A 23,322-nucleotide genomic window follows, 5' to 3' on the forward strand; every position below is an offset into this window, starting at 1 on the left:
GGGGTTCAGTTCAAGCCATCTAACACAAAGAGGGTGCAAACAACAGTGCAAGATTCTGGGATTAAACCCCACATGAAACAGCACTTGAAGGTTTGAGGAATAAACCCAAAGCGAAACAGCACTACGGGATATCAATGTTGTGGCTTTGGCCCAGAAAACCAGGGGATTGGGGGGGGGACTAATCCCAGCAACAAATCCCTGCCAGAGGACTAAACCCAGCACATAGTCTTGCTGAGAAGCTAAAGCAGGCGAGTAAAGATTCCACAATATAATTGCTGTGTGTTTATGTAAATGGAGCCACTGTATAGGCTCAGTTAACTAAACTTTGTATTCTTTGTATTCCTCCCAGGCTTCCAATCTCTTTCTGTGGCCAGAACATGGAGGACCCTGCGAAAGTACACATCAAAATAGCCCTGCAAGCGTCATGGTAGTTCAAGTATTACTCTGGGCGTCACCTCTTCCACACAGGAATGTCAGTCCTGCTGCTATAACTACTGGTAAAAACAGCTCAAAACTGCCCCAAGGTTTCTGTGTTCTTCCAGGTGCAGCCGAACATAGCGGGAGGGTCAATGCTAATGGTCAAACAATATGCAAAAAAAAGCACAGAGGCAGGCGACATGCTTTCAGTCACATATAGGGGCTTTGTGGAAGGTGCGCAAAATAACTGTGGGCTGATCTGTTTCCATTCCCGCATGGAACAAAAAAAGATATTCGGTGAAGATTTTCGCTGAAGCACAATGTCTACAGTTGAGGGGGACTTCTGCAGAAGTTTGGTTTCGAAGTTTCCCAGCAGGAAGTATTAGTTTGAAGTGAAAAAAAGAACTGAAGGCAAAGAAGTGACCAGCATTTTGATGACGACATGCCTCTGGCCTGGACTTAGGGTTAGCCCCAACCTCCAACGGCAAAGATCTTCAGTGAGGTTGCAAAAAAAATAAATAAATAAAATTCAGGGCCCTCCGTATGTCTTATGATCAAGAGTACGAAGCTGTTAATTGGTTTTCAGTGAAAACAGCTAAATGGGCACAGCGCATTACGTGCTGTTATGAATAGGTCACTATATGGAGCCGTGTTCAGGAATGAATCGGGCCCGTGTGTGCTGGCTGTCTGCCCACGCTCAGCTCCGTCCGGACCTGTGTTTTGTGTTGGCTTTGTCCCCGTGCAGTAAGGAGGGAGGGAATCCAGATCATTCCCATCGGCGAAGCGAACCCTACGACCCCTGCACCACCGCTGGGACAGCAGGGAAGGATCAGATAGCATACCGCACAAAGCCTTCAGAACAGGGTCCCAGGAAGTGGGAATCAAGAAGCTGGCCTGTGGAGCCTTTGTTGGGAAAGGCTTTTAATAAATGAATCAGGAGGGGAATAAATAGATCGGTAGACATGCATGGACGGGAAAGCAGTAAGATCAGCTGTGTGGAGATGTGTGAAAGGACAGTGGAGAGAGGAGCTGTGTGCAGAACACTGTTCACGAGTGAGGCTGCTCCCTCACCGCCGCAGCCCATAGAGACGCGGAATTCCCCTCGTCTCTGAGCAACTCACCTGTTAAACTGCAGACTTTCACTTCTCCCACTACTAGACAACAGTGCTGCTTTCTGAACGCGCCCACCCACCCACACGCTTAAAAAAGATGCGCGTGTGCACAGACACACAAACACACACCTCCAAGTATGGGCATGCATTTACAGATGATCCGTATGCGTGTGCCAGGGGAGTGTGTGTCTGGGTGTGTCTGCGTGTAGAGGGTGCAGAGTGGCCAGAGTTAAACATACAAAGGAAGGTGGGGTAGCAAGCTTTGAACTCAACTGGTACACCGTCTTATTACACAACTCCAGGTGAGGGAAAGTATGCGAGTGTGAATGTGTGTGTGTGTGGTGGGGGGGAGAGAAAGATGGCGAGAGTAAAGGAAAGTTAGTGAAAAAGATGATGAAAGGGGGAGAATGAAAGTGCCACCAGCCAAACTGACGGGTGGGGGGGTGGGCAGTGGGTACTGGGCTTTCCTGCAGGCTGTGCACCAATCCCATAGTGGTCTGTGTAAACACATCCCACCCACCACCCAGCTTATCTAAGCGACTGCAGCAGACAGAGCAGTTATGCAGTTATTCAGACTTCCCCTCCTGAGTCCAGAGCAAACATTTCCATCAGGTCCACAGAGTCAGCTGCACAGTGGAAAAAACGAAGAAGTAAGGAGGACCTGGACGGCAACTCACGGCGCAGTGGGTGGCAAAAACACAGCCGCCGTCGACCCAGCAGCCTGGAACGTGTTTCTCCGAGCGCCCTCATCGCGCGCAGCACAGCGGGCTTCTCTGAGCGCACCATCTAATCATAAAACTGAATCCAGGAGATACACGGTTTCCCATGACAACAGTGAAAATGAAAGCATGGCTAGTGGTGCCTTGTGAGCGACACCAAGCTCCCTGGCGTGATGCTGTCTTGGGCCATGGTGTGAAATTAAAATTGGGCACAGCAGAGTTTAGTAGATATGGGGCTTTAAGTAACAAAGAAGCAACTTTTCTTCCACAAGTGTTAATGGGAAACTTGAGTCTTTAAGATCACAGTTACTCTGGGGGGACGCCAACACCTGTAAGTGGGTGAGCACAAAAAGCTGTCGAAACTTGCTCCAAACTTTAAGCCAAGCCAAAGGGACCAGGCTCTTTGTTCTTGTCATGGGATCGCTTGCTTGCCAACATTTGTTTGCGAAAATAAAGGGACATCTCGGTACATGAGGGCTGGGTTGGCAGATTGCGCATGTTTCATAGACCGCAGATAACAGAGGTCACATTTGTGCTTTGCATAGCCAATATATCAAATTATGATACACAATGTATTTTCAAAAATTTCACAATGTCTTTATAAAAGTGCAAAAAATAAAAGCCCTTAATAAATCCATTTGGGCCTTGGCTGAAGAACCATGCATTATAGCACTCGTGGCGTCCTGCTGGCTCATCCCCTCTAGACACTCCATGTCCAATGCAAACATATGAATGTATAAACAATTTTCTCCATATCTTCAATGTTCATTGGCAATTAATCATCAGAATCACTCTGCATTAATCCTCGCACGTCTGCTCCCTCATAAGGACACAAGGATTAAACAGTCAGTCCATGCCCTACACCCTCAGCTGCAATTCAAATGCTCCAGCATCTATCGTAAGCTGTCAGAGAAGCTCTGTCTGACTGGGCCTCGGTTTCAAACAGCTGGTGCAGAGATGGCACAAAGGGCCACAGAGAGTGTGGGACCACCTCAAGCTAAACACTGGAAAGCAGATGTAGGTTGCATCGCAAGTATGCACGCCAACTTTTAGCTCAATTCCACATGCAAGACCCATGTTTTTAAGCTCACTCTACAGAGCTCTGCACCCTGGGAGTGCTGAACTGGACAAAAGCTGAACAGCTCACGAGCTGTTTGTTCTGCTAGGCCGCACCAGTACGGATTAAGGCTAATAGGGCATCTGATTGTTGTGTCTTGATGCCTCTGCCACGCACCATGCACTCCAGAGAATGAGACTGATGGAAGATGACATGGACACTTTGCTTGTTTAAGCTTCTTAACTAGGAAAACCAAAGAAACTCCCCACTGTAATTTCAGAAGAATGTTTGAAGAATTGTGTTTTGTATAGTCATTTTAGTTGCTTTATTTAGCAAGATTTCATTTAAAAAAAATCAAACCTTTGCAATGTGATTTTTATGAGTTCCATCCAATATACATTTTATGTTCAGACAATAGAAGAACTTTATAGATTTATGGGGTTTTTATGCCATGGGATCTTTTTGGTATTGAGAATTGATACTATTACAGTATTCAAGTCAAAATTCTGGTATCGTGACAAGTGTATTTCATGGTGTGATTTGGGGTGATGTAGATGGCATACAATCCCGGGGCATGGTCTCTGTTCCAACAATCATGGATTACATAAGAAATCCTGATAAGGAAGAGTTAAGTGGCACACCAAAGAGGTGCGGCCTCTCGGCTGAGGGGCTTTTGCAGAGGAATGCCTTACAGGATGCCAACAAGGCACTCAGAGGAGCCTCAGCATGCTGCCTCAGCAGTGCTGCTCTGGTGAGAGCAAACTGTATTTCCACCACATTTGCACTTCTGACATACTGTGTTAAATGGTCAGGTCTGCAGGGAACCGTGTCGTCGCCTTTCAGAAGGCAACAGCCACGGTTGCAAGTGCTAAAACTGCTGTGACAGTTCTGGATGCTGTGGTGTACATTGACACCAACTGACAAGCATTTACCCTTATTCATCCACCGGAAGCTTCCGGCAATCAGACCAGGACAGCATGCAGAGCTGCTGACGTCAGGTCTGCGGTTTGTCACTAGATGCAGATCTTGGAAATCTTGTGTGGCAATAATTATGAGCATCATGGATCGTGTTTCTAGTCCCCGTGCCAGCAGTGGTTGGCTTCGGTTGGAACATTTGTTAAGGGCTAAGCAGGCTTTGCAAGAAAGGCATTTAAAAAAAAAAAAAACACCCCCCCCAAACACATCTTGCAAAAGAAAGAGGCATGTAAAGAACGCTTCCATATCAGCATAACCATAACCAGCAGCACAAGATAGGGATCACCCTAACGGAGGATGTGCATTAACTTCTTAGCATTTTAGTTTGCCTGCTTGATTTTTGCATTCCCAGTTCTGTGTCTGAAATAAACAGAATATTTACATTTGCAGAATGTGACATTTAGCCAGAGCAACATATTTATCGATATGACGGTGAATGTGCTACCAGGGCATCAAACCCATGGCCCTGGTATTGATGGCACCTTGCTCTACTGGCTCTACCAGATGAGCTAGAGGAATGGAACAGAGCTCCAGAAAGACACAGCAGAAGCCAAACAGTTTCAGAAGCAGTTTCTAGATCCATCCATGCAGAAAACCCACCCACATGTAAAAGCAATGATAAACACCACAAGTAGGTATTGGAACAAAATGTACATAGTGCGTTAATCACAACTCATTAAGCAAGTTTGAGCACTGGAAAAAACACAGCATACCCTGACCTACTCCATCCTGAGCTTGGACTAGTTCAACCTACTCCTACCTGAGCTTGGACTAGTTCAACCTACTCCTACCTGAGCTTGGACTAGTTCAACCTACTCCTACCTGAGCTTGGACTAGTTCAACCTACTCCTACCTGAGCTTGGACTAGTTCAACCTACTCCTACCTGAGCTTGGACTAGTTCAACCTACTCCTACCTGAACACAGCCAACCCTGACCTACTCCTACCTGAGCTTGGACTAGTTCAACCTACTCCTACCTGAGCACAGCCTACCCTGACCTACCCTTACCTGAGCTTGGACTAGTTCAAGCTACTCCTACCTGAGCACAGCCAACCCTGACCTACTCCTACCTGAGCTTGGATAGTTCAACCTACTCCTACCTGAACACAGCCAACCCTGACCTACTCCTACCTGAGCTTGGACTAGTTCAACCTACTCCTACCTGAGCTTGGACTAGTTCAACCTACTCCTACCTGAACACAGCCATCCCTGACCTACTCCAACCTGAGCTTGGACTAATTCAGCCTACTCCTACCTGAACACAGCCTACCCTGACCTACCCTTACCTGAGCTTGGACTAGTTCAACCTACTCCTACCTGAACACAGCCTACCCTGACCTACTCCGTCCTGAACTCAATCAGATTCAGTAGCGGAAATACCAGTCAGGATATTGTGTGAAGTATCAGTATTACATTACACAGCTACTGTAGAACCAGCTCTGTGGTGTCCATATCATTGTACTCACACAAGCGCAGTTTCCAGTTCTCCAATTATTGTTTATTTCTTATTTATTGCTCATGTTTGCATCCTTATGCTTCTACCCTCTACAACATCAAAGTTCATGAAAAAGCTTTACAAAAACACGGTGGGGAGTGTGTGTGTGTGTGTGTGTGTGTGTGTGTGTGTGTTTGACCCTGTTAAGCCGGCTGGCGCTTCCGCCGCGTCGCAGGCTCAGTAGACAGCAGGAAGAGGCTCTCACCACAGGCACATCTGTGCACCCGACACGCAGCTGACTAAACAGCCACTCCTCACTCTGAGTTTCCTACTCCCAGCTGCCAGGTGAAAGACTGGTACGCAATTACTGTCTTACGTGTGAAATACACGAAATCAGCCACTGTCAGAGCAGTGACCCCAGACTCCAGAATGAGGCTCAGGAGAAAGATAGCAGGCTGCTCTGTTGCTGGGACATCTGACTTCTAGCTTGCCTATAAAACAAGACAAGATTTCCACTTTTCCAATTCTTAATCCTAGACAAATATTTTAGACACTTTTTTTTGGCAAAGGCGGCACACACTCCATAGTGGAAGTAAAATGTTTTGTTTGTTTGTTTGTTTTTTGGGTGTTGGAATGGTTTAGAAAGCTTATACCTTTAGCAACATGAAACTGAACTAGTCAACTTACTTTACATGTAAATCTACACATGCTAACTTGAGAAACAGGAGGAATAATGAATGAGTCACAATGGTTACTCTGGCAGAAATCCAACGGCCAAAGCAAGAAAATGCAGAAGCATGGCGGACTGAACGCTGCTATAGGGAACGTTGTCTGAGGGCGGAGTGTTAGGGAGGCTGCACTCATCTCTGCGGTCAAGAGGGTAACTGACAGATGCATACACATCATAACACTGTCAACGCTCACTCCCTTACACACACACTCTCTCCAAATAGCCACCACACACATACCCGTGTGCAAGCACTCACTCACTAACAGGGAACACTGGGCAATTTTGAAAATGTGATAATCGAGATAAAAAAAACAAAACAAAACAAAACGATGAAAAGAGGCAGCAGTTTGCAGAGAGAAGAGCTTGTAGAAAATAAAATATTTAGAAATACTGAAACTGTAATAAGACTTACAGTTAAGGCAGGACACATGGTGATGAGTGACATTTATTTACATCAAATCCATTCTAATTAACCTTAACACAGTCCATAGTCAGATAACCATTTGACAAAGACGTGTAGCCAGAACACATAATAAAACATTGTAGAACAAGTAAAGTGTGGGGATGCAAAGCAAAACTTGGAGATAATTACAAAGACTGACAACACAAGACAAGAAGGCAACAGGTGTAAGAACACAGATACATCTGGGGTAAAGAGACACGGGTGCAAATGGTGAAGGACAGGGATATACAAAACAAGACAAGGACAGAGATGGAAATTAAACTAAAATAAACACAAAGCCAAATAGGGAACCACGACTAAATGGGGAAAGTGACCAACATGGAATTAGTATAGATGTGAAAAGGCACTTGCTGTACGATAATTTTTGTTCCAGCACACAGGATGACACAAAATTAGCTGCTCTCTAAAACCCTAAACCTCTGTTATTACTTTTGAACATCCAAAGCCCATTTTATTAAAAAACAGTTTGAACGAAACTGTAATTTTCCATTATGAAATAAATAAATCGCAATTGAGAATTGCCCATGAGTTTGACAAATGTCAAGATTAAATGTATTTTACATTATTTCCCAACCCTAACACACACAGATACACCCACCAACACAAAGTCCCACACAGAGATAGACCCCTCACACACTGAGACGCATGCAGAGATAGACCCACACACACACAGATGCACGCAGAGATAAACCCACGCACGGATAGAGCCACACATTCCTCCCACACCCACAAAGATAGACACACAAACACACATGCGTGCAGAAATAAGACATGTATACACACGCAGACAAACACAAAAACTAGAAATCAGTCCAAACAATAGATAAAAAGGCAAGCACATCAAAAGAATGAAAGAACTTTATCCCAAAATATGGGACAGTTCTACAGCAAAATATGGCAGCAAGCTCACCCACGGTTGGGAACAATTTGAATTTCCACAGAGACGGTTCTGAACCTGAGATTCACTAAAAACAACCTCTGTAATTTCCAGCCAGGTTTAAGCAGTACCAGAAATGGAGGAGCCATTTGTGACAAACTGCCTCCATGACAACTACGTGCTTGCTGTGACAGAAGAGACCAGTCTGCATGTCGGGGGACAGTGCCCCAAATGTAGGCCAAGAGCGGGCAGGCCCATGCCAGCAAGAAAGCCCACTGGACATTATGTCCAAAAGAAAAACTCTGATAGCAGCTATGTGTATTAGAACCTATTTGCATGTCAATATTCATTTATAAAATGGCTTGAGAAAGCCATGGTCATTATGAAATGGTGTGCAAACATGTACCCAACAGTTTCATTCACGTTAAACTGCTATCTGAATTTTTTTACAGAGGCTAGGCAGTGCAGTGCAAACACATTAAAACAGTGTCTCGTCATCTGGAACAGAGCAGGGCTACCTTCACTCAAACACGTTCATCAGGGATCAGTACCAGTCCAAACGCAGAGCTAGAAGTAGCAACTACCACAGCACATCCAAGCTGTGCGCTGATCAGAACTGCCCTCTGCATGTGCAAGGCTTTACACTTTATCCTACAAACTAAAACAAGCTTCTTATGCCGAATTTGAATCTGTGTACACACTTCTAAAATGTGCACGTGTGTGATTTTTGCCTATATTTGGCCTCAGGAAGATCCCACTTCAGTGTCCAGCAACAGCCTGCCAACATAGAGGAAATCCAGTTTTATTGGAGCAGCTTTTCCATACTAGATATTGATATGTGAGTGTACTGGTACTTACACTCATACATACAAACATGGAACTGCCCCAGCCACTCATCCGCAATGACATGCACTGCTTATGTACAAAGGCCATGACGCACAGCATATAAACCCGCCCCACCGCTCCCCACTCTGGAGTGGAGCTACACCCTCCAGTGCTGTGACCCAGCTCCTCGTTATCTGCGACAGCTGATAAACCTGCCGCAAACAGTCACAGCTGCGTGTGTCCAACAGCAGGCTGGGCAGTGCAGGCCAGCGTTACGTAACAATAACCAGCCTATTCGGAAGCCTTGAATTCAGCCTGTGTACATAAGTGCCCTGTGCTGAAAACATCACCGCTAAGTGGACACAGTTTATTCCGGGGAGAAGGGGATAAGCACTGGTACATTCCCACTGAGTGCGGATCATGAAGTAAGGTGGCCAGACATCCGGATTTAGACCGGGGCACTACGCTTTTTCTGCTTCCTGTCCTCCATCACACGCCTGACACCTTTCTGTCATCCTTCTGGACTCAACTGGTGGTTTCTATCCATTGATCAAATGTGTTATGTTTGTGTGTCACGGCGTCACATACATCTCAAAGTTAATACCTTGAATTTCATTACTTTAACAAATTTGCCCCATACCTCACCTACCAACTAACCACAGAGTCTATGAGCTAAACAATAGTCAGTTAGGATGTTTACAGCTGTGTGAAAATACCAAAACCAAAAATGATTTCAGTTCTAAGTGGACAGCACATCCTTCCCTTTTGAAGAGTAGGAAAGATGAATGTCATGCTTTCTGTCCAGTCTGCCCGACTTGAATACTTCAAGTAGGTGCCAAGTTTGGTGTGTAAAACATCTTACATATGTCTTCTTTAAAGGGGTTGTACAAATCTAAGGAGGTGTATACCATGGAACAGAATACAATGTAAACAACAAAACCCCAACAAAAACAGGTCCAGGCTGAGCCCTGGAAGAAAAAGCCAGCCTTTTAAAGTAGACCTCCAGTAAGCAGAAACTCAATAACCTCCCTTTACAAATGTGGAGGCCATAACTCACTAAAACAAACCAATGACGGAGTCATCTGAAGAAGCATCTAATAATACCGCTGGATGACATGCCTGAAAAGTGATCTCAGCAGAGGTTAATTTGAGAGCGTCTTTCCCTGGCGGAGAAACTGGAGTTTTTACACTACAGGCTCCTCCCCAAGAGGCCTGCAGTGCTGGTGTTCTTGCTGACATTTAGCAGATGGCTCTTTACTGCCACTGGCCTGCATCCATACTGGTGAGCTCTACAAGCCACTATCTTAGCCGACGAGCTCAGAGACTTCCACAATGCTGTGAGCAGGCAGCTGTACCAGGCAGAGCTGGAGAGAACCGTGCTGCTAACTTTCCATGAAGACTTGTGATGCCTGCAGCCCTTTTCAACAATTTCCTTCTCAGGGAGATGTGTGAGGATGGGATAAGGGAACCGTTTATTTGTTAAGGGTCTGTTTTTTAACCCACACCTTTCTCAAACTGCAGTTCTCTATCATTCAGAACCTCGCTGATAGCTTTAGAAACTTTCCGCTCCTCTGTAGCTTTTCACTGGGCTTAAACATGTTTCAGTAGGATGCCTGTTTGAGCCAGACTCCCCCCTGAGTTCTAGTGAAGCAAGAAGAAAAGGTGCCATATAATATAACCAACCAACAAACAAAGAAATATCTCCTTATCAAAACTGGGAAGCTCCCTGTATAGTCAAAAGCATCTTTGTATTTTGCATTTATTCAAGAACATTTTGCATCTACACACTAAAGTATCTTATCCCCATCCCCCCATGTAACTCTGCACAAAGTAAATAAACCATTATAAAACACCATTTTGTTGGTGTTGAATATACCAAAGAAAAGTCTTGATTGAACTAGGAGTACTTAAAATGCTCACTTCAGAGAATACGCCATTATATTTCAGGGTTTTGTTGTTTTGTTTTTTTAATCGGTACTGTACTTTATGCTGGTAATGAGTGCGCTCAATATTTGTTATGTTCATCTAGACCAGTTCACTAGCAGGCAACATTAAATGATTTTGGGAATGATAGAATCACTGGGTCTAGAACATATCTACAGTACCACGCTTAACCAACCATGTCAGAGGTCGCCAATGTTTAATTTTTTTTTTTAATGGTTCACCAGTGTTGAATGGTTTAAAAGGTTAAACACTGAAGAGTCTATACTGTGGAAGCAACAAAGCCTTCAAAATCTTGTGTCAAGTTACATAACGGTAAGCTTGGGTGTAACCTCACAGCAGTCATGAGAGGCAGAAAAACCCCAGCATGCACGGCAGTCCGGAGGGGAGGGGACAAATGGCTCCAGATTACATCATTGTTCTGGCAGACCATAAAAGTTCAAACTTCCTCATCTGAACTTCCTCAAAATCAGCCAGTCGTCATGGCCCCAGCTCTTCATCGCATGAGACAGGAAGCGTGACATTTAGTCAAATTTGACAGTGCAGCCACTATCTCAAAGAAACAGCTGATCTAGGACAGTGTCATCCATTGGATCATAGAGAGAACACCATGAAAAACACATACCGAACCAGATCACCCGTTCAAACAACCCATATAAATCAAGCGAGAAACAAGACGTGCAGTCAAGGACACAGATACAGATACACACACACAAAAAATAAAGGGAAGTAAAGAGTAAGAATGGCTCACCTGTAATAACGTGACTGCAGGTAGGTGGAGCACACAGCCTTGGAGACATGGCTAGCTGAGCCGAAGTCGATGACCTTAACGCGGTATGGCTGCCTGACAGGGTCCACCAGCATGATGTTCTCAGGTTTGAGGTCAGCGTGGATCAGGCCCAGGCTCTTCAGCTTCCTCAGCGCCATGGCGACCTGCTGCAGCACGGGCCGGACCACCTTCAAAGGCAGCGGGCTGAATTTGTTCTGCTTCAGGAAGTCGTAGAGGTTCTGCTCCAGCATTTCGAACACCAGGCACGTGTGGCTGCGGTGCTGGAAGCACTCGAAGGCACGCACTAGGTTGTGCTCCTCTGCGTTCTCGCTGCTCAGCCGTGCCAGGATGCCCACTTCGATCTGGCCCTGCCGCGCGTACGACGGATGGTTCTTCAGGATCTTCACTGCCACGATCTCGCTGGTGCCCCTTTTCCAGCACTTCACCACCTGGCCGAAGGTCCCGCGACCCAGGAACTCGAGCACTTCATACGTGTGCTTCATGGAGCACAACACCTCGTGCTGTACCAGCTGGTAGTCACCATCGCCGGCCCCACCCCCTGGCACTGCCCCAGCCCCACCCACATTCAGCCCGCTCTGCTTGGATGGCGCCACACCAGCCGTGCCCACGGTGCCCTGCAACATGGCAGGTAGTGCCAAGTGTTCCTCTACGATCTGCATAGTGCTCTTACGGTTATCCAGCTCTTCCCCTTTACGTTTAAACCCACATCGCAGGGTTCCGTCGAAGGAATTCAAACCTCCACTCCACCCTTGCTCCCCCTCTTCTTCTCCAACCTCCCCCTCTTCCTGCTGCTCTCCGTCACCACCACCGGCTCCTCCAGGAGCTCTCCTCCGGCCGCCGTCTCCTCTGTCCTCTTCTCTAAAGCCACGCCCCGCAACCCTGCCCGACGGGAGTCTGGTGCAGAGCTCCTCCCAAGCCAACGACGACACAGTCAGTAATGAGTCCTGGGTGCCACAGGCCCTCGCACCCTCTGAAGCTTCTGCCTTATACGGCGGTACAATATTGGTTGGGTGCGCAATGCCAAGGTTCACACCGACCACGTAGGTACGAGGGGTCTTCTCATGGTACACACAGTTGCCCGGCTCCACTCTCCTCACACTGCTAAAGGCACTTGTCTGGGGTTGATACACATGCGGTGGGCAGACCAAAACCTGTGAGGCCATACCTGGAAGAGAGAGCAGGGGTGGAACATGGGAAGAACATGGTTAACTCAGGGCACATTTAACACACTCCATTCACCTTTTTTTTCTCTCTCTCTCTCTATCATCCGTCAACTGACCTTTAGTGGAAAAGCAGAACTACTGTATTTAATGACATGTCTGAGAGAGCTTGCTTTATAATGCGAATTATACCTGTGCCACATATTAATAAATGCTAATTATGTCAGTAGGCATCTCTGAACAAAGCACCTTCCACATGCTGAATGCATTTTAGACAGCAGTGGCATTAACTGACAGCAGAGCCTTGCAGTTCACTGCTGGGGATTAGTTACACTTATGCTGCCTCAACATATGGCACAAGTTTGTACAGGAGAACAGGTGTGGCAGAGGACACAAACACACACACCTGTACTTCATGTGAATTTGCAAACACAGAAGCAGGAATTCAAACTATGAAGTCAATTATGAAATGCTAAAGACACAGACCTTGTGTGAGGAGGCGTGAGGCGGCGTGAGGCAGCGAGTGGGTGCACAATGCAGAGGACTCACACCAACACCTCAGCTTGTCTCAATGCAGAGGACTCACACCAACACCTCAGCTTGTCTCAATGCAGAGGACTCACACCAACACCTCAGCTTGTCTCAATGCAGAGGACTCACACCAACACCTCAGCTTGTCTCAATGCAGAGGACTCACACCAACACCTCAGCTTGTCTCAATGCAGAGGACTGAACCTGAAGGGTCCTCACTTCAAAGTGTGCACTGGATTTTTTCTCATGTTAATGAAAGATTTACGTTATGAGATGTGCAAGATGCCCTGCATACAGCTGCTCATTAATTTTAAATTATCTAATGACAAAAGTTTCAAACAATCTCTAAATTATGACACAATGAGCATTTTAAGCACTGAAATGAGAGTCTGTCGATGCTATTTGGCTCAGCCGGTCTTTTCTTAGCCCATTGTAGTGCGATACCAGCTGCATCACAGGCTTCTCTGGCCAAGGTTTCCAATTACACCTCTGTCTTGTGTTTTCAACTGTTGCTGTCTGCCAGGAACAGGTGGCAACTGACCCATTGCCCACATCAGTAAAAGGAGGGGGGGGGCTTGAGGAGGGGGTACAGCATGCCTAGCAACACGTGTTGGCACAGCAACTGTTTTGCGCAAACAGGAAATTACAGGGAGCTACATTTGCAGCAAAACAAAAGCAGCTTAAAGAGGTTTTTTCCATTGTCATACAAAGTGATGGCAAACAAAGCTTTTTTTTTATTATTTTTTTTTACACATTATTGTATTACTCTTCTGAGCAATGGTAATAGTTAAAATTACATTTCCTCCGTGATTGAAATAAAATGGTTCTTACGTGCAAAGCGATCTTATGCGTCTACGTTTTTAGCTACACCCCCCACAATACAGCAAAATACCCATGTACTGAAATTAAGTTTTTCCCCGTAATCTGCTACTACCATATTAAACACAATGACTAATGACAAGGAACAGAACGTTCTGTAGGAAAGAACAGGGACATGTTTAGATGCTGGGACATGTCTAAATTTCCAGTCATTACTTATAATGCTTTTCCGAGTGTAGTCAAGAAGCATATAAATGTTTCAGGCTGCGTGCTCATTACTTAAAGCAAAACTAGAGGCAGGCATTTTTTTAAAACTTCCTGTCAGAGCTTAAATTGCAAGAACGCAGGCTCAAATAACGGGAACCCGGTTATATTAAAAACCATTTCCCACGGAAAGGCATATAAAAGCAAAAAAGTTGTAACTTTTACGTTAGACTGAGCAACTAATCTAGATATGACTTTGGCACGCAGCGAGTGACACGGAGGCAGTCGACGAAAACAGAGCACGTTACAGTTTAGAAATGAAGTACGGTCTGTCAAACGCTAACTTCTATAACGGACAAGTGTATTTGAAAATTTATTTAGACTCGTTTAACATTGTGCTAACAATAGCACAAGGTAAACAAAGTAGAAAGGACTCAACAACTCGGCACTGAAGTTTTCTTGTGGCGTGGCAACTTTTTGCACCCACCAACTGTTGACTAGACGGAAGGCTAGCAGGCTAATCTCGCTAGCCTGTGTTGACGCTCCGTGTAAACGACGGGCTAAACATGAAAAAAAAAACAGTTCGTCCCCCTCCCCCAAAAAAACCTCGTCTTACCTTCACAGCCAGCAAATGTTGGCGAAATGCGGGGCTCCTCGGAACATGTTAGGGATTTAATGTGTGCCCACACCATGCTCGACATACTCGCTGGGCTGCCATCTTGTCCTCTTGCTGGACGACGAGAGCGACTCCTCGGCGGAAAAAAACGCAAGCTGCCTCATTTTAACTGCGTACAAACTCACGCACTAAGCCATCGACGACAACAGGAGTAACTCCGCCGCGTAGTTATGGATTTCCTTTGAGACGAGAGGAAGTCTTACTCCTCATTTCGAGGGTGTTAAAAAAAAAAATCCCCTCAGGTTCCCAAACAGCGCCTTCGCTACGGCTCGAGGTGTTAGCGAATGCTCGAGCACCGAAGCTCGTTCTTCTTCCTCCGAGGTTTGTGACGCTGTGCCAAAGCTACCGAGACTCGGTGCTGCCATCTACCGGACCGGAGGGCGCAACATCACGCTACTACAGCGTACACCGCCTCCCTGTGTTACGAGCAAGTAACGTGCATCGCATGTACCGGCATGACAGTGTCGTTATCGTTGTGCTCCAAGAGTTTTGAACAACGGGTACAGTCTGAGAACATTGATATTTGTGTCGTAGTTTAAACAATCACAAATGTACAGAAATTTGCTTGCAGTCCTCTTTATTCAGGAAAGCTGTCAGGTTAAAGATGTGAATTTGAGACACACAACAAAATAGCACATAATGATAATATGTAACATTGTCCATACAGTATGTAGCCACGAACAGAAGCTCGGTGTCTGTTGTCAGTTTGGACTTTTCTGGATGCGTAAATGTGCTAAATAGATAGCGCTACTGAAATAGTTAACATACAGGTAAAATTTTGCTTCGTTATCTTTCAAAGCTTGGCCCTTTCATCAATACATTTTGTAAATGAAAAATATGATGACAAGACCAACAATTCACATGACTGAATGATGTGTGAATCAAAGTCTATTGTCATTGTTTATTGAAACATCTTTCATTTTGGTTACTGATAAATTGTTTTTTAATTTTCACCCCTTTCTAAACACTGCAGTGTAACAGTGAGAGACACAAACAGACATTGCTAACAATGTGAAAGTTACCTTTTGTAAAACATGCATGGCATTGATAAAAACATTACATTTTAAAAAGAAGCCATTTAAAAAACATTATGCTAAGTGTTCTTTCTGGAAACAGCACAAATAAAACCAACTCAGCCTACACTGGGAAGAGACTAGAGTGCGTTTAACCAAGACCAACACTCCACAAAGTAAGGCACCAGTCAAATTCAGTCTACCTTCACTTCCTAACTAACCCTTGCTGATTTAACAATATTACACAGATTGAGTGGCTCACTAATGCTGACTGATCATCTACTGAAACCAGGGCTGGAGTCAGAACTTAAGAACTGATTAAGAACCATGGTACTTCAGCCAAAATGTTGTGAAGTCAAAGTTGTCAGTTTGATTGGTTGGTTGGTGGGGTGGTGCCATTTTTGTTGTTTTTAAAGGGACCATCAATGTGTATCATTCACAGGTACATTAGTTTAACATCAAAGGTGTGGAGGTTAGAAAAGCACTCCAAATGGCACGTGGCTGTTTTTACCACCACCGATATGTCCGTAGCATTTCTATACGATGCTATATGTTGGCCTGGGACAGGGGAAGCCTGTCATGTGGAAAGCAGCTGTCAGTCAGTGAGTCACTTAATGCCAAGAAATGATTTATTATGCTCTCCTAATGTCCTTGCAACATAAAACACACAATCCCCCTGCACCTTCATTTGCAACTCAAGAGGGCCCAGTATAATACCTAGTTAAAAAACAGAAAAAAGGGTTTGTCCATGAGGTTCATCTCCAGTACCAATTCATTATTCTCAACTGACCCAATCTTGGCCTGAACTCCGTCTGACTGTGTTACTAAATATCCCTGATATCAAATGCAGGAGAAGAGGTCGTACATTTTTAATCTGTGACATAATATCCCTTGGTGGTGTTGACAGCAGGTGAGCTTTGGGGAAATAATAATCAATTCCATTAACTCGGTTGTTCATGTGACCCTATGGTAGACTGGTTCGGGAGGCCGGATTAAGTGTCTGAGCTTCCCCCTGGCTGAAGGATATCTTGTAGGAGCTTCTGGTAGAACGGGGCATAGACCAGCTTGTTGAAGTTCACAAGGTGGCTCAGTCGGACTCCAATCTCCTCCAGCTCTTTCCCGATCGGGGCCAGGCCTCCCGGGAGCGCGGGGTTGCTCTTGTGTGGGCTGGACTCCAGGAAGCCCAGGAGATATGCCTGGATCCGAGAGTCTGTGGGACAGGTGAGGGTTAGTGCCAAAATCCAACGAGACACTACAAATAAGAATCTGCTGAACAGAGCCATCAATACTATATCAGTTAAAACCACAGGCTTGCCAACTACTATTAACGGGTTAGACAAAACATTGCAAAGAATACACATTACTCAGAAAACTTATTAAGTAGCATTAAACACTTCTGCAGGTTCTTGCCTGCTCACAGGTATGTTCCTGGTAAATAAAGTCTAATTACCGATGAGTTTACGGATGGGGTTGTCTTGGGATTTGACGGCTGTGATTTGGCCTTTCAGAGCGCTCTGCCTATTTGGGTGGAAGGGTGAGAATCCGTGCTGAGACAGGCATGCCCCTAGCTCCAAACACAGCTTCTCACCGACGGCTGCAAAGGCCTCATCTGCTCTGAACGATCTGTGAAGCACACACATGCACGCGCACACGGAGAGAAAATCACGTCAGCCGGTGTCAATTTTAAGCTGAGTGCTCCAGGAGGCAAACGCACGCGTGGCTATGCTTACGGCGTGTGCATGTCAGCCAGCAGGACACTGATGGTGCCCTTCAGGCTGTCGACGAGGCCTGGCAGGCCGGAGATGGCCTCCCCCGCACAGTTATACACGATGAGCAACACGGACGCCACCCATGTCAGCCTCTCCAGCTCCAGCTGCAGCTCCTGGAACCTAGCCCGGTCCATCAGTACTGTCTACAGAGGGCAGGGTGTGTGTGTGTGTGTGTGGGGAGGGAGTGCGAGAGAGAGAGGGAGGGACCACAGCATGACAGAGAAACAAGAAGATGGTGAAAGACAGACAGGATGCCAAAAGGATGGTGTGAGAGCACAAGAGAGGCAAAGAGAATCAGTATGAGAGGACGAGCACGTCACCAGAACTCTCCAGAACATTGAAATCATTCCTACAGGTGTTCTGCAATAAGTGTCTGCATTTGTCTGCCTCTCAGCTCACACAGCGTTACACCCCACGATATCAGACGTATTATAGCACAAATTCCTTAAACATTAAATAACTGTCAAACCCACACTTCTTTTCAAATAAGTACAATACAAAACACAAGAAATTGCAAATCTTCCCATGATTTAAAGGAGACAGACGGCCATTACAGAGGTGAGCAGCGAGGTGGCGTCTGGGACCCACCTCGGGGAAGGTGTCCACGCTCTGGTCCCAGCAGAGGAGCTGTAAATAGGCCTGGTTATGCAGGCTGAGCAGCAGCTGAGGGTTAGAGCTGGAAGCACCTGAAGCGCCGCCTGCAGGCTCTCTGAGCATGGTGTCTGCAGTATCTTGGAGCCATTTCTGAGTGAAGTCCAAAGCATCTGGAACAACCCCGCATTACTACACACCCGCAAAATACAGTAACTGTAGCCCACATTACTACACACCCACAAAACTACAAAGTGAAGAAAACAGCTGTGACCAGCACGACGGGAGAACATTGAGTCTTTTATAATTTACCTCTGTAAACGCGTCACAAAATGTCTTGAAGAAATATTCTAAATAAACATATCCCCTCAAAACTTAGAGATGAAGGTCTCCTGTAACTCCTGAATGAATACTCATACTAAGTTATTCCTTCTGTGTCCCTTCACGTCCCGGGATGCATTTGATACAACTAGAGAGACAAATGGCAACACAGTGACAAAGTCTCTCACTGGGCTGTTTGTCGAGGAACTCCTGAAACTTGTTCCTCTCGTACTCCACTGACTGCTGAAGCAGGTGTGGACGGAGACTGCTGACAGCAAAGTTGGCCATGTCAATCTTCATCTTGTCCAACACTGCAAATATAGCCCTGCGAAAGCACGGGTCAATTGCTTTAACTCAGAAATACCGACATGACCAGGCCAACACAAACAAACAAAAACAAACAAACAAACAAACAATCGTGGGCTTTCGTTGAGCAGCGAACCAACTGCTGAAAGTGGCTGCGACTCACCTAAAGAGGGGCACGACATCAGCGATGTCCTGTAGCTTGCGGACGTCTTCGTCCCTGCACGGGGCACAGAAGGCCCCCATCGTGCTGATGATGAACTGGGCCACCTTGCCAATGTCCAAGGCTCCATTCTCAGCCTGCTGCTGGATGAGGGAGAGGTCCAGTGCTTCCTCAATCTGCCCTTGCAGCCGCGTCTGCCCCGGCATCAGGAACGACAGCAGGGTCTAAAGAGGCGGGACAAAGAAAAGAGGGGCTCCGCATTAAAGGACCAGTCCATCCGATTGGATAAATAAAACTAGCAGGGGTCTGCACCTCATTGACATTCTAAAAAAATAGAGTCTACTTCGTCTACTTCATTATTAACATATCTATTAACATATTTAAAATAACCCTGCCTTTGACTATTAGACGTAAACACACACACACACACACACACACACACACACACATCTTTTGTTACGATTATGCTGCATCGATTATTTTGTAGTAAAGCTGCCTTTTACTACAATTTCATGAGCCAGCACCATCTCAGTCACTCTAAAACTGTGTTAATTTTATACTAAATATACTCATAAACTTCAGAAAAAACACATGTCTGTTAAGCAGTGCTCACGCTGTGCCAAGATTAACCACCTCTATTCTCTTGCAGGTCTTACCTCCTTAATTTCCCCCACAAGTTTTATCGCATGGTCATAGACTGGCGGGTCATCATTGAGCTGCGACTCAAGCGAATCCCAGAACACCTTGTGCATTATCTCCTTAACCCGTTTCTCCAGACTGGAGGCACAAAAGGAAGAAAGATACACATCTAACAACTCTCCCAATTTCAAGTACACCTGTTTCGAGGGCCCTACCTTCCTTCGGTGATCAGTACACCGGCTTCGAGGGCCCTACCTTTCTTCAGAGGTCAGTACACCTGTTTCGAGGACCCTACCTTCCTTCGGAGAGCAGTACACCTGTTTCGAGGACCCTACCTTCCTTCGGAGAGCAGTACACCTGTTTCGAGGGCCGTACCTTGCTGCAGAGGTCAGTACACCTGTTTCGAGGGCTGTACCTTCCTGCAGAGGTCAGTACACCTGTTTCGAGGGCCCTACCTTCCTTCAGAGGTCAGTACACCTGTTTCGAGGGCCCTACCTTTCTGCAGAGGTCAGTACACCTGTTTCGAGGGCTCTACCTTCCTTCAGAGGTCAGTACACCTGTTTCGAGGGCCCTACCTTCCTTCAGAGGTCAGTACACCTGTTTCGAGGGCCCTACCTTCCTGCAGAGGTCAGTACACCTGTTTCGAGGGCCCTACCTTCCTTCAGAGGTCAGTACACCTGTTTCGAGGGCCCTACCTTCCTTCAGAGGTCAGTACACCTGTTTCGAGGGCCCTACCTTCCTTCAGAGGTCAGTACACCTGTTTCGAGGGCCCTACCTTCCTTCAGAGGTCAGTACACCTGTTTCGAGGGCCCTACCTTCCTTCAGAGGTCAGTACACCTGTTTCGAGGGCTCTACCTTCCTGCAGAGGTCAGTACACCTGTTTCGAGGGCCCTACCTTCCTTCAGAGGTCAGTACACCTGTTTCGAGGGCCCTACCTTCCTTCAGAGGTCAGTACACCTGTTTCGAGGGCCCTACCTTCCTGCAGAGGTCAGTACACCTGTTTCGAGGGCCCTACCTTCCTTCAGAGGTCAGTACACCTGTTTCGAGGGCCCTACCTTTCTGCAGAGGTCAGTACACCTGTTTCGAGGGCTCTACCTTCCTTCAGAGGTCAGTACACCTCTTTCGAGGGCTGTACCTTCCTGCAGAGGTCAGTACACCTGTTTCGAGGGCCCTACCTTCCTTCAGAGGTCAGTACACCTGTTTCGAGGGCCCTACCTTCCTGCAGAGGTCAGTACACCTGTTTCGAGGGCCCTACCTTCCTTCAGAGGTCAGTACACCTGTTTCGAGGGCCCTACCTTCCTGCAGAGGTCAGTACACCTGTTTCGAGGGCCCTACCTTCCTGCAGAGGTCAGTACACCTGTTTCGAGGGCTCTACCTTCCTTCAGAGGTCAGTACACCTGTTTCGAGGGCCCTACCTTCCTTCAGAGGTCAGTACACCTGTTTCGAGGGCTATACCTTCCTGCAGAGGTCAGTACACCTGTTTCGAGGGCCCTACCTTCCTTCAGAGGTCAGTACACCTGTTTCGAGGGCCCTACCTTCCTGCAGAGGTCAGTACACCTGTTTCGAGGGCCGTACCTTCCTTCAGAGGTCAGTACACCTGTTTCGAGGGCCCTACCTTCCTTCAGAGGTCAGTACACCTGTTTCGAGGGCCCTACCTTCCTGCAGAGGTCAGTACACCTGTTTCGAGGGCCCTACCTTCCTGCAGAGGTCAGTACACCTGTTTCGAGGGCCGTACCTTCCTTCAGCAGGCTCCGGGGCTTTGACTTGGAAGCTGCCATTTACTACAATCTCATGAGCCAGCGCCATCTTAGTCACTCCTTTAGCAGTCTCCATCATCTCCTCCACAGACACAAACTTGGGTGGGCTGGCTATAAAAAACAAAACAAAAAAACAAACAAAACACACAGGCCCTCAGTGGACTAGCCTTCATTCGTGTTTCCCCAGTTCCCCAGTCACCTCCCAAATGGCCTGATAGATGGTGAGCTGATTCACAGAATGCACTACACACTGGGACATTTCTCAGCTGGGGGAAAAAAAACAACAACCCTGCTACAGCTAAATTGCATGTGAACCTGGGCTTTAACTGAAAGTGTCCTTACACTGTGGGGTACGTCTGTGAGGGCTTGGCGTGTTCTTCCTGATTCTTTTTCGCAACATCTCCTCTGAGGAATCGGACTGGCTTGCAGAACCTTCTGGACCTTTATCGTCCACCTTCTCATTCTCCTCTTTGGACGGTTGATGGGGTTCCTTGGGCATCTTCGACAATCCAACTATGACCTGGACAACGATTGTTTTCTGAGAGTGACATCAGTATCAGTAGGAAATAATCAAATCAGATTGACGTTTTCTCATTAACTGACTTGTTCAGAATGTGTAAACATGCTATAGGAATACCATGAGGTGTGGGGAGTCCGCTGAACCTTAATTGTAGGTTGACTGCTCTTGGCTTATATGCAGATCTTTCCTTGTTAGCCCTTGTCTAACTTTACTAGCACTGCTATTTGCAAGAACAGATGCAGTACACGTTAACTTCACAGCCACAACAAGAGAAGGTTTTGTTTTTGTGGGTTTTTTTTGTTTGTTTGTTTTTGCTGTGGTCAAGGGAATCGTTTTAACCTGCGTGCGGCATGTTCAGTTTGGTTCACGTAAATACAGCAAAGATCACAAGGCAATACACGTCCCCTGTTAACTTGAAGCTGTATATAGCACCAGCGTATGGCTTAGTGCCTTATGATACGACATCATGGGGGAGGGGGTTCTAGCTAAGCCAGCTAGCCTGTATACGCAGACAGGACCCCTTACAGGCTCGTTTGTGAGTTTGAACCTCTCCTTTGACCCACTACCGCGCCAGCTACACGACTTCATTCATTCAAAAACATAACGAAAGAGATCTGTCATGGTTAGCAAGCTTACCTGCCGTTTAATGACAGCCGGAATGAACTGGAAAACTACCTGCGCTCTGGGCTGCGCGGTGCCACTTGTAGGATAATAAAGTGTCCCGTGGCTACACCAGCCAGGACGTCAGGTCGGGCTCTAGATGAATCCGATACGACTCTATTTACGGAAGTGTATCCCACAATGCCCCGTTGGAGTTTTTTAACGAGACTAAATGGCTGAGGCCTAAGCCGCGTACGGGCGGTATGGAACTACATTTCCCACGATGGGATGTAACCCCAAACAGCGCGTCCACTAACGGCTGTTTTGAAGCCAAAGTGCTCATGGGTAGGACATAAGAGTAAATAAGAGTCTTGAATATAAACAATAACGTTGTCATCTCCCAGAGCAGAGCAGAGCAGAACAGAACGCAATCCCCATTAACTAAGCATTTGCACAGATCATATTAATTAATGCATTATGGTTCATCTACTACTAATGTTGGCGTGTTACGTGTCAAAACATCAATATCCAAGCAGTGACACCTTAATATAAAGAAAGGGCCAGAGTTAACGCTTAAGAATCAGTTTATATAACTGTCTTTTGCACAGTAGCATACAAAATCGTTAACGTGAACCTAAAAGTACGGAAGCTATAACTAAACTGAACCCAACATAATGATTAAGCATACGAGTAAATCGTCTTAACCACACTTCACTGAGCATATGCACAATAGTGCAACATTCATAAACCTAAGGGAACTAGAGTGTTTTCAAAGAATGAGACAATTCGGCAAGGTCAGCGCTTCATCTGGGCCATGTAGGGTCAATGAGCCTATAGCTAGTCAATGCTAAAATAGATTTAAAAGGCCATTCTAATGACTCTTCACATTTTAAATGTCTGTTAAAGCAACATTTT

At 46.2% G+C, this 23,322-nt stretch overlaps 2 protein-coding genes across 5 annotated transcripts in view; both read right to left on the reverse strand.

Annotated features, from left to right (window-relative positions):
- The window catches only part of hipk3a (homeodomain interacting protein kinase 3a), a 32,267-nt gene extending 17,210 nt beyond the window's left edge, over positions 1-15,057 (reverse strand). Inside the window, exons 1-2 of the mRNA XM_035532000.2 lie at positions 14,672-15,057; positions 11,303-12,506 (exon numbers count right to left, since the gene is read on the reverse strand). Coding sequence (XP_035387893.1) covers positions 11,303-12,506; positions 14,672-14,756 — 1,289 coding nt within the window. The 5' untranslated portion in view covers positions 14,757-15,057. The remainder of the gene's footprint in view (positions 1-11,302; positions 12,507-14,671) is intronic.
- Positions 15,058-15,291: 234 nt separating this feature from the next.
- Positions 15,292-22,580, reverse strand: tcp11l1 (t-complex 11, testis-specific-like 1). 4 transcript variants are annotated; one of them, XM_027025003.3, is made up of 11 exons: positions 22,444-22,580; positions 21,925-22,027; positions 21,630-21,807; positions 21,266-21,398; positions 19,548-19,668; positions 18,895-19,115; positions 18,614-18,750; positions 18,102-18,277; positions 17,475-17,656; positions 17,195-17,367; positions 15,292-16,954 (listed from the first exon to the last, which is right to left on the reverse strand). In XM_027025003.3, exons 2-11 carry the CDS (start codon positions 21,925-21,927, stop codon positions 16,737-16,739), a joined length of 1,542 nt encoding a protein of 513 aa, XP_026880804.2. In that variant the 5' UTR covers positions 21,928-22,027; positions 22,444-22,580; the 3' UTR covers positions 15,292-16,736. The 4 variants fall into 4 exon arrangements, with proteins under 4 accessions (XP_026880804.2, XP_026880803.2, XP_026880805.2 ...); XM_027025002.3 differs by having other exon boundaries at positions 21,630-21,825; XM_027025004.3 differs by lacking the exon at positions 21,925-22,027.
- Positions 22,581-23,322: the final 742 nt, after the last annotated feature.

The sequence above is a fragment of the Electrophorus electricus genome, chromosome 16 (assembly GCF_041902795.1).
Source record: "Electrophorus electricus isolate QZ-2024a chromosome 16, ASM4190279v1, whole genome shotgun sequence".
Lineage (NCBI taxonomy): Eukaryota > Metazoa > Chordata > Actinopteri > Gymnotiformes > Gymnotidae > Electrophorus > Electrophorus electricus.

Coding starts and splice junctions, on each gene's coding strand:
- tcp11l1 (XM_027025002.3), bottom strand. Junction 19,669..21,265: donor CCGGAGCCTGCTGAAGGAAG/GTACGGCCCTCG, acceptor TTGTGCCTCCAG/TCTGGAGAAACGGGTTAAGG. Junction 17,657..18,101: donor GCGTGGACACCTTCCCCGAG/GTGGGTCCCAGA, acceptor TGCCCTCTGTAG/ACAGTACTGATGGACCGGGC.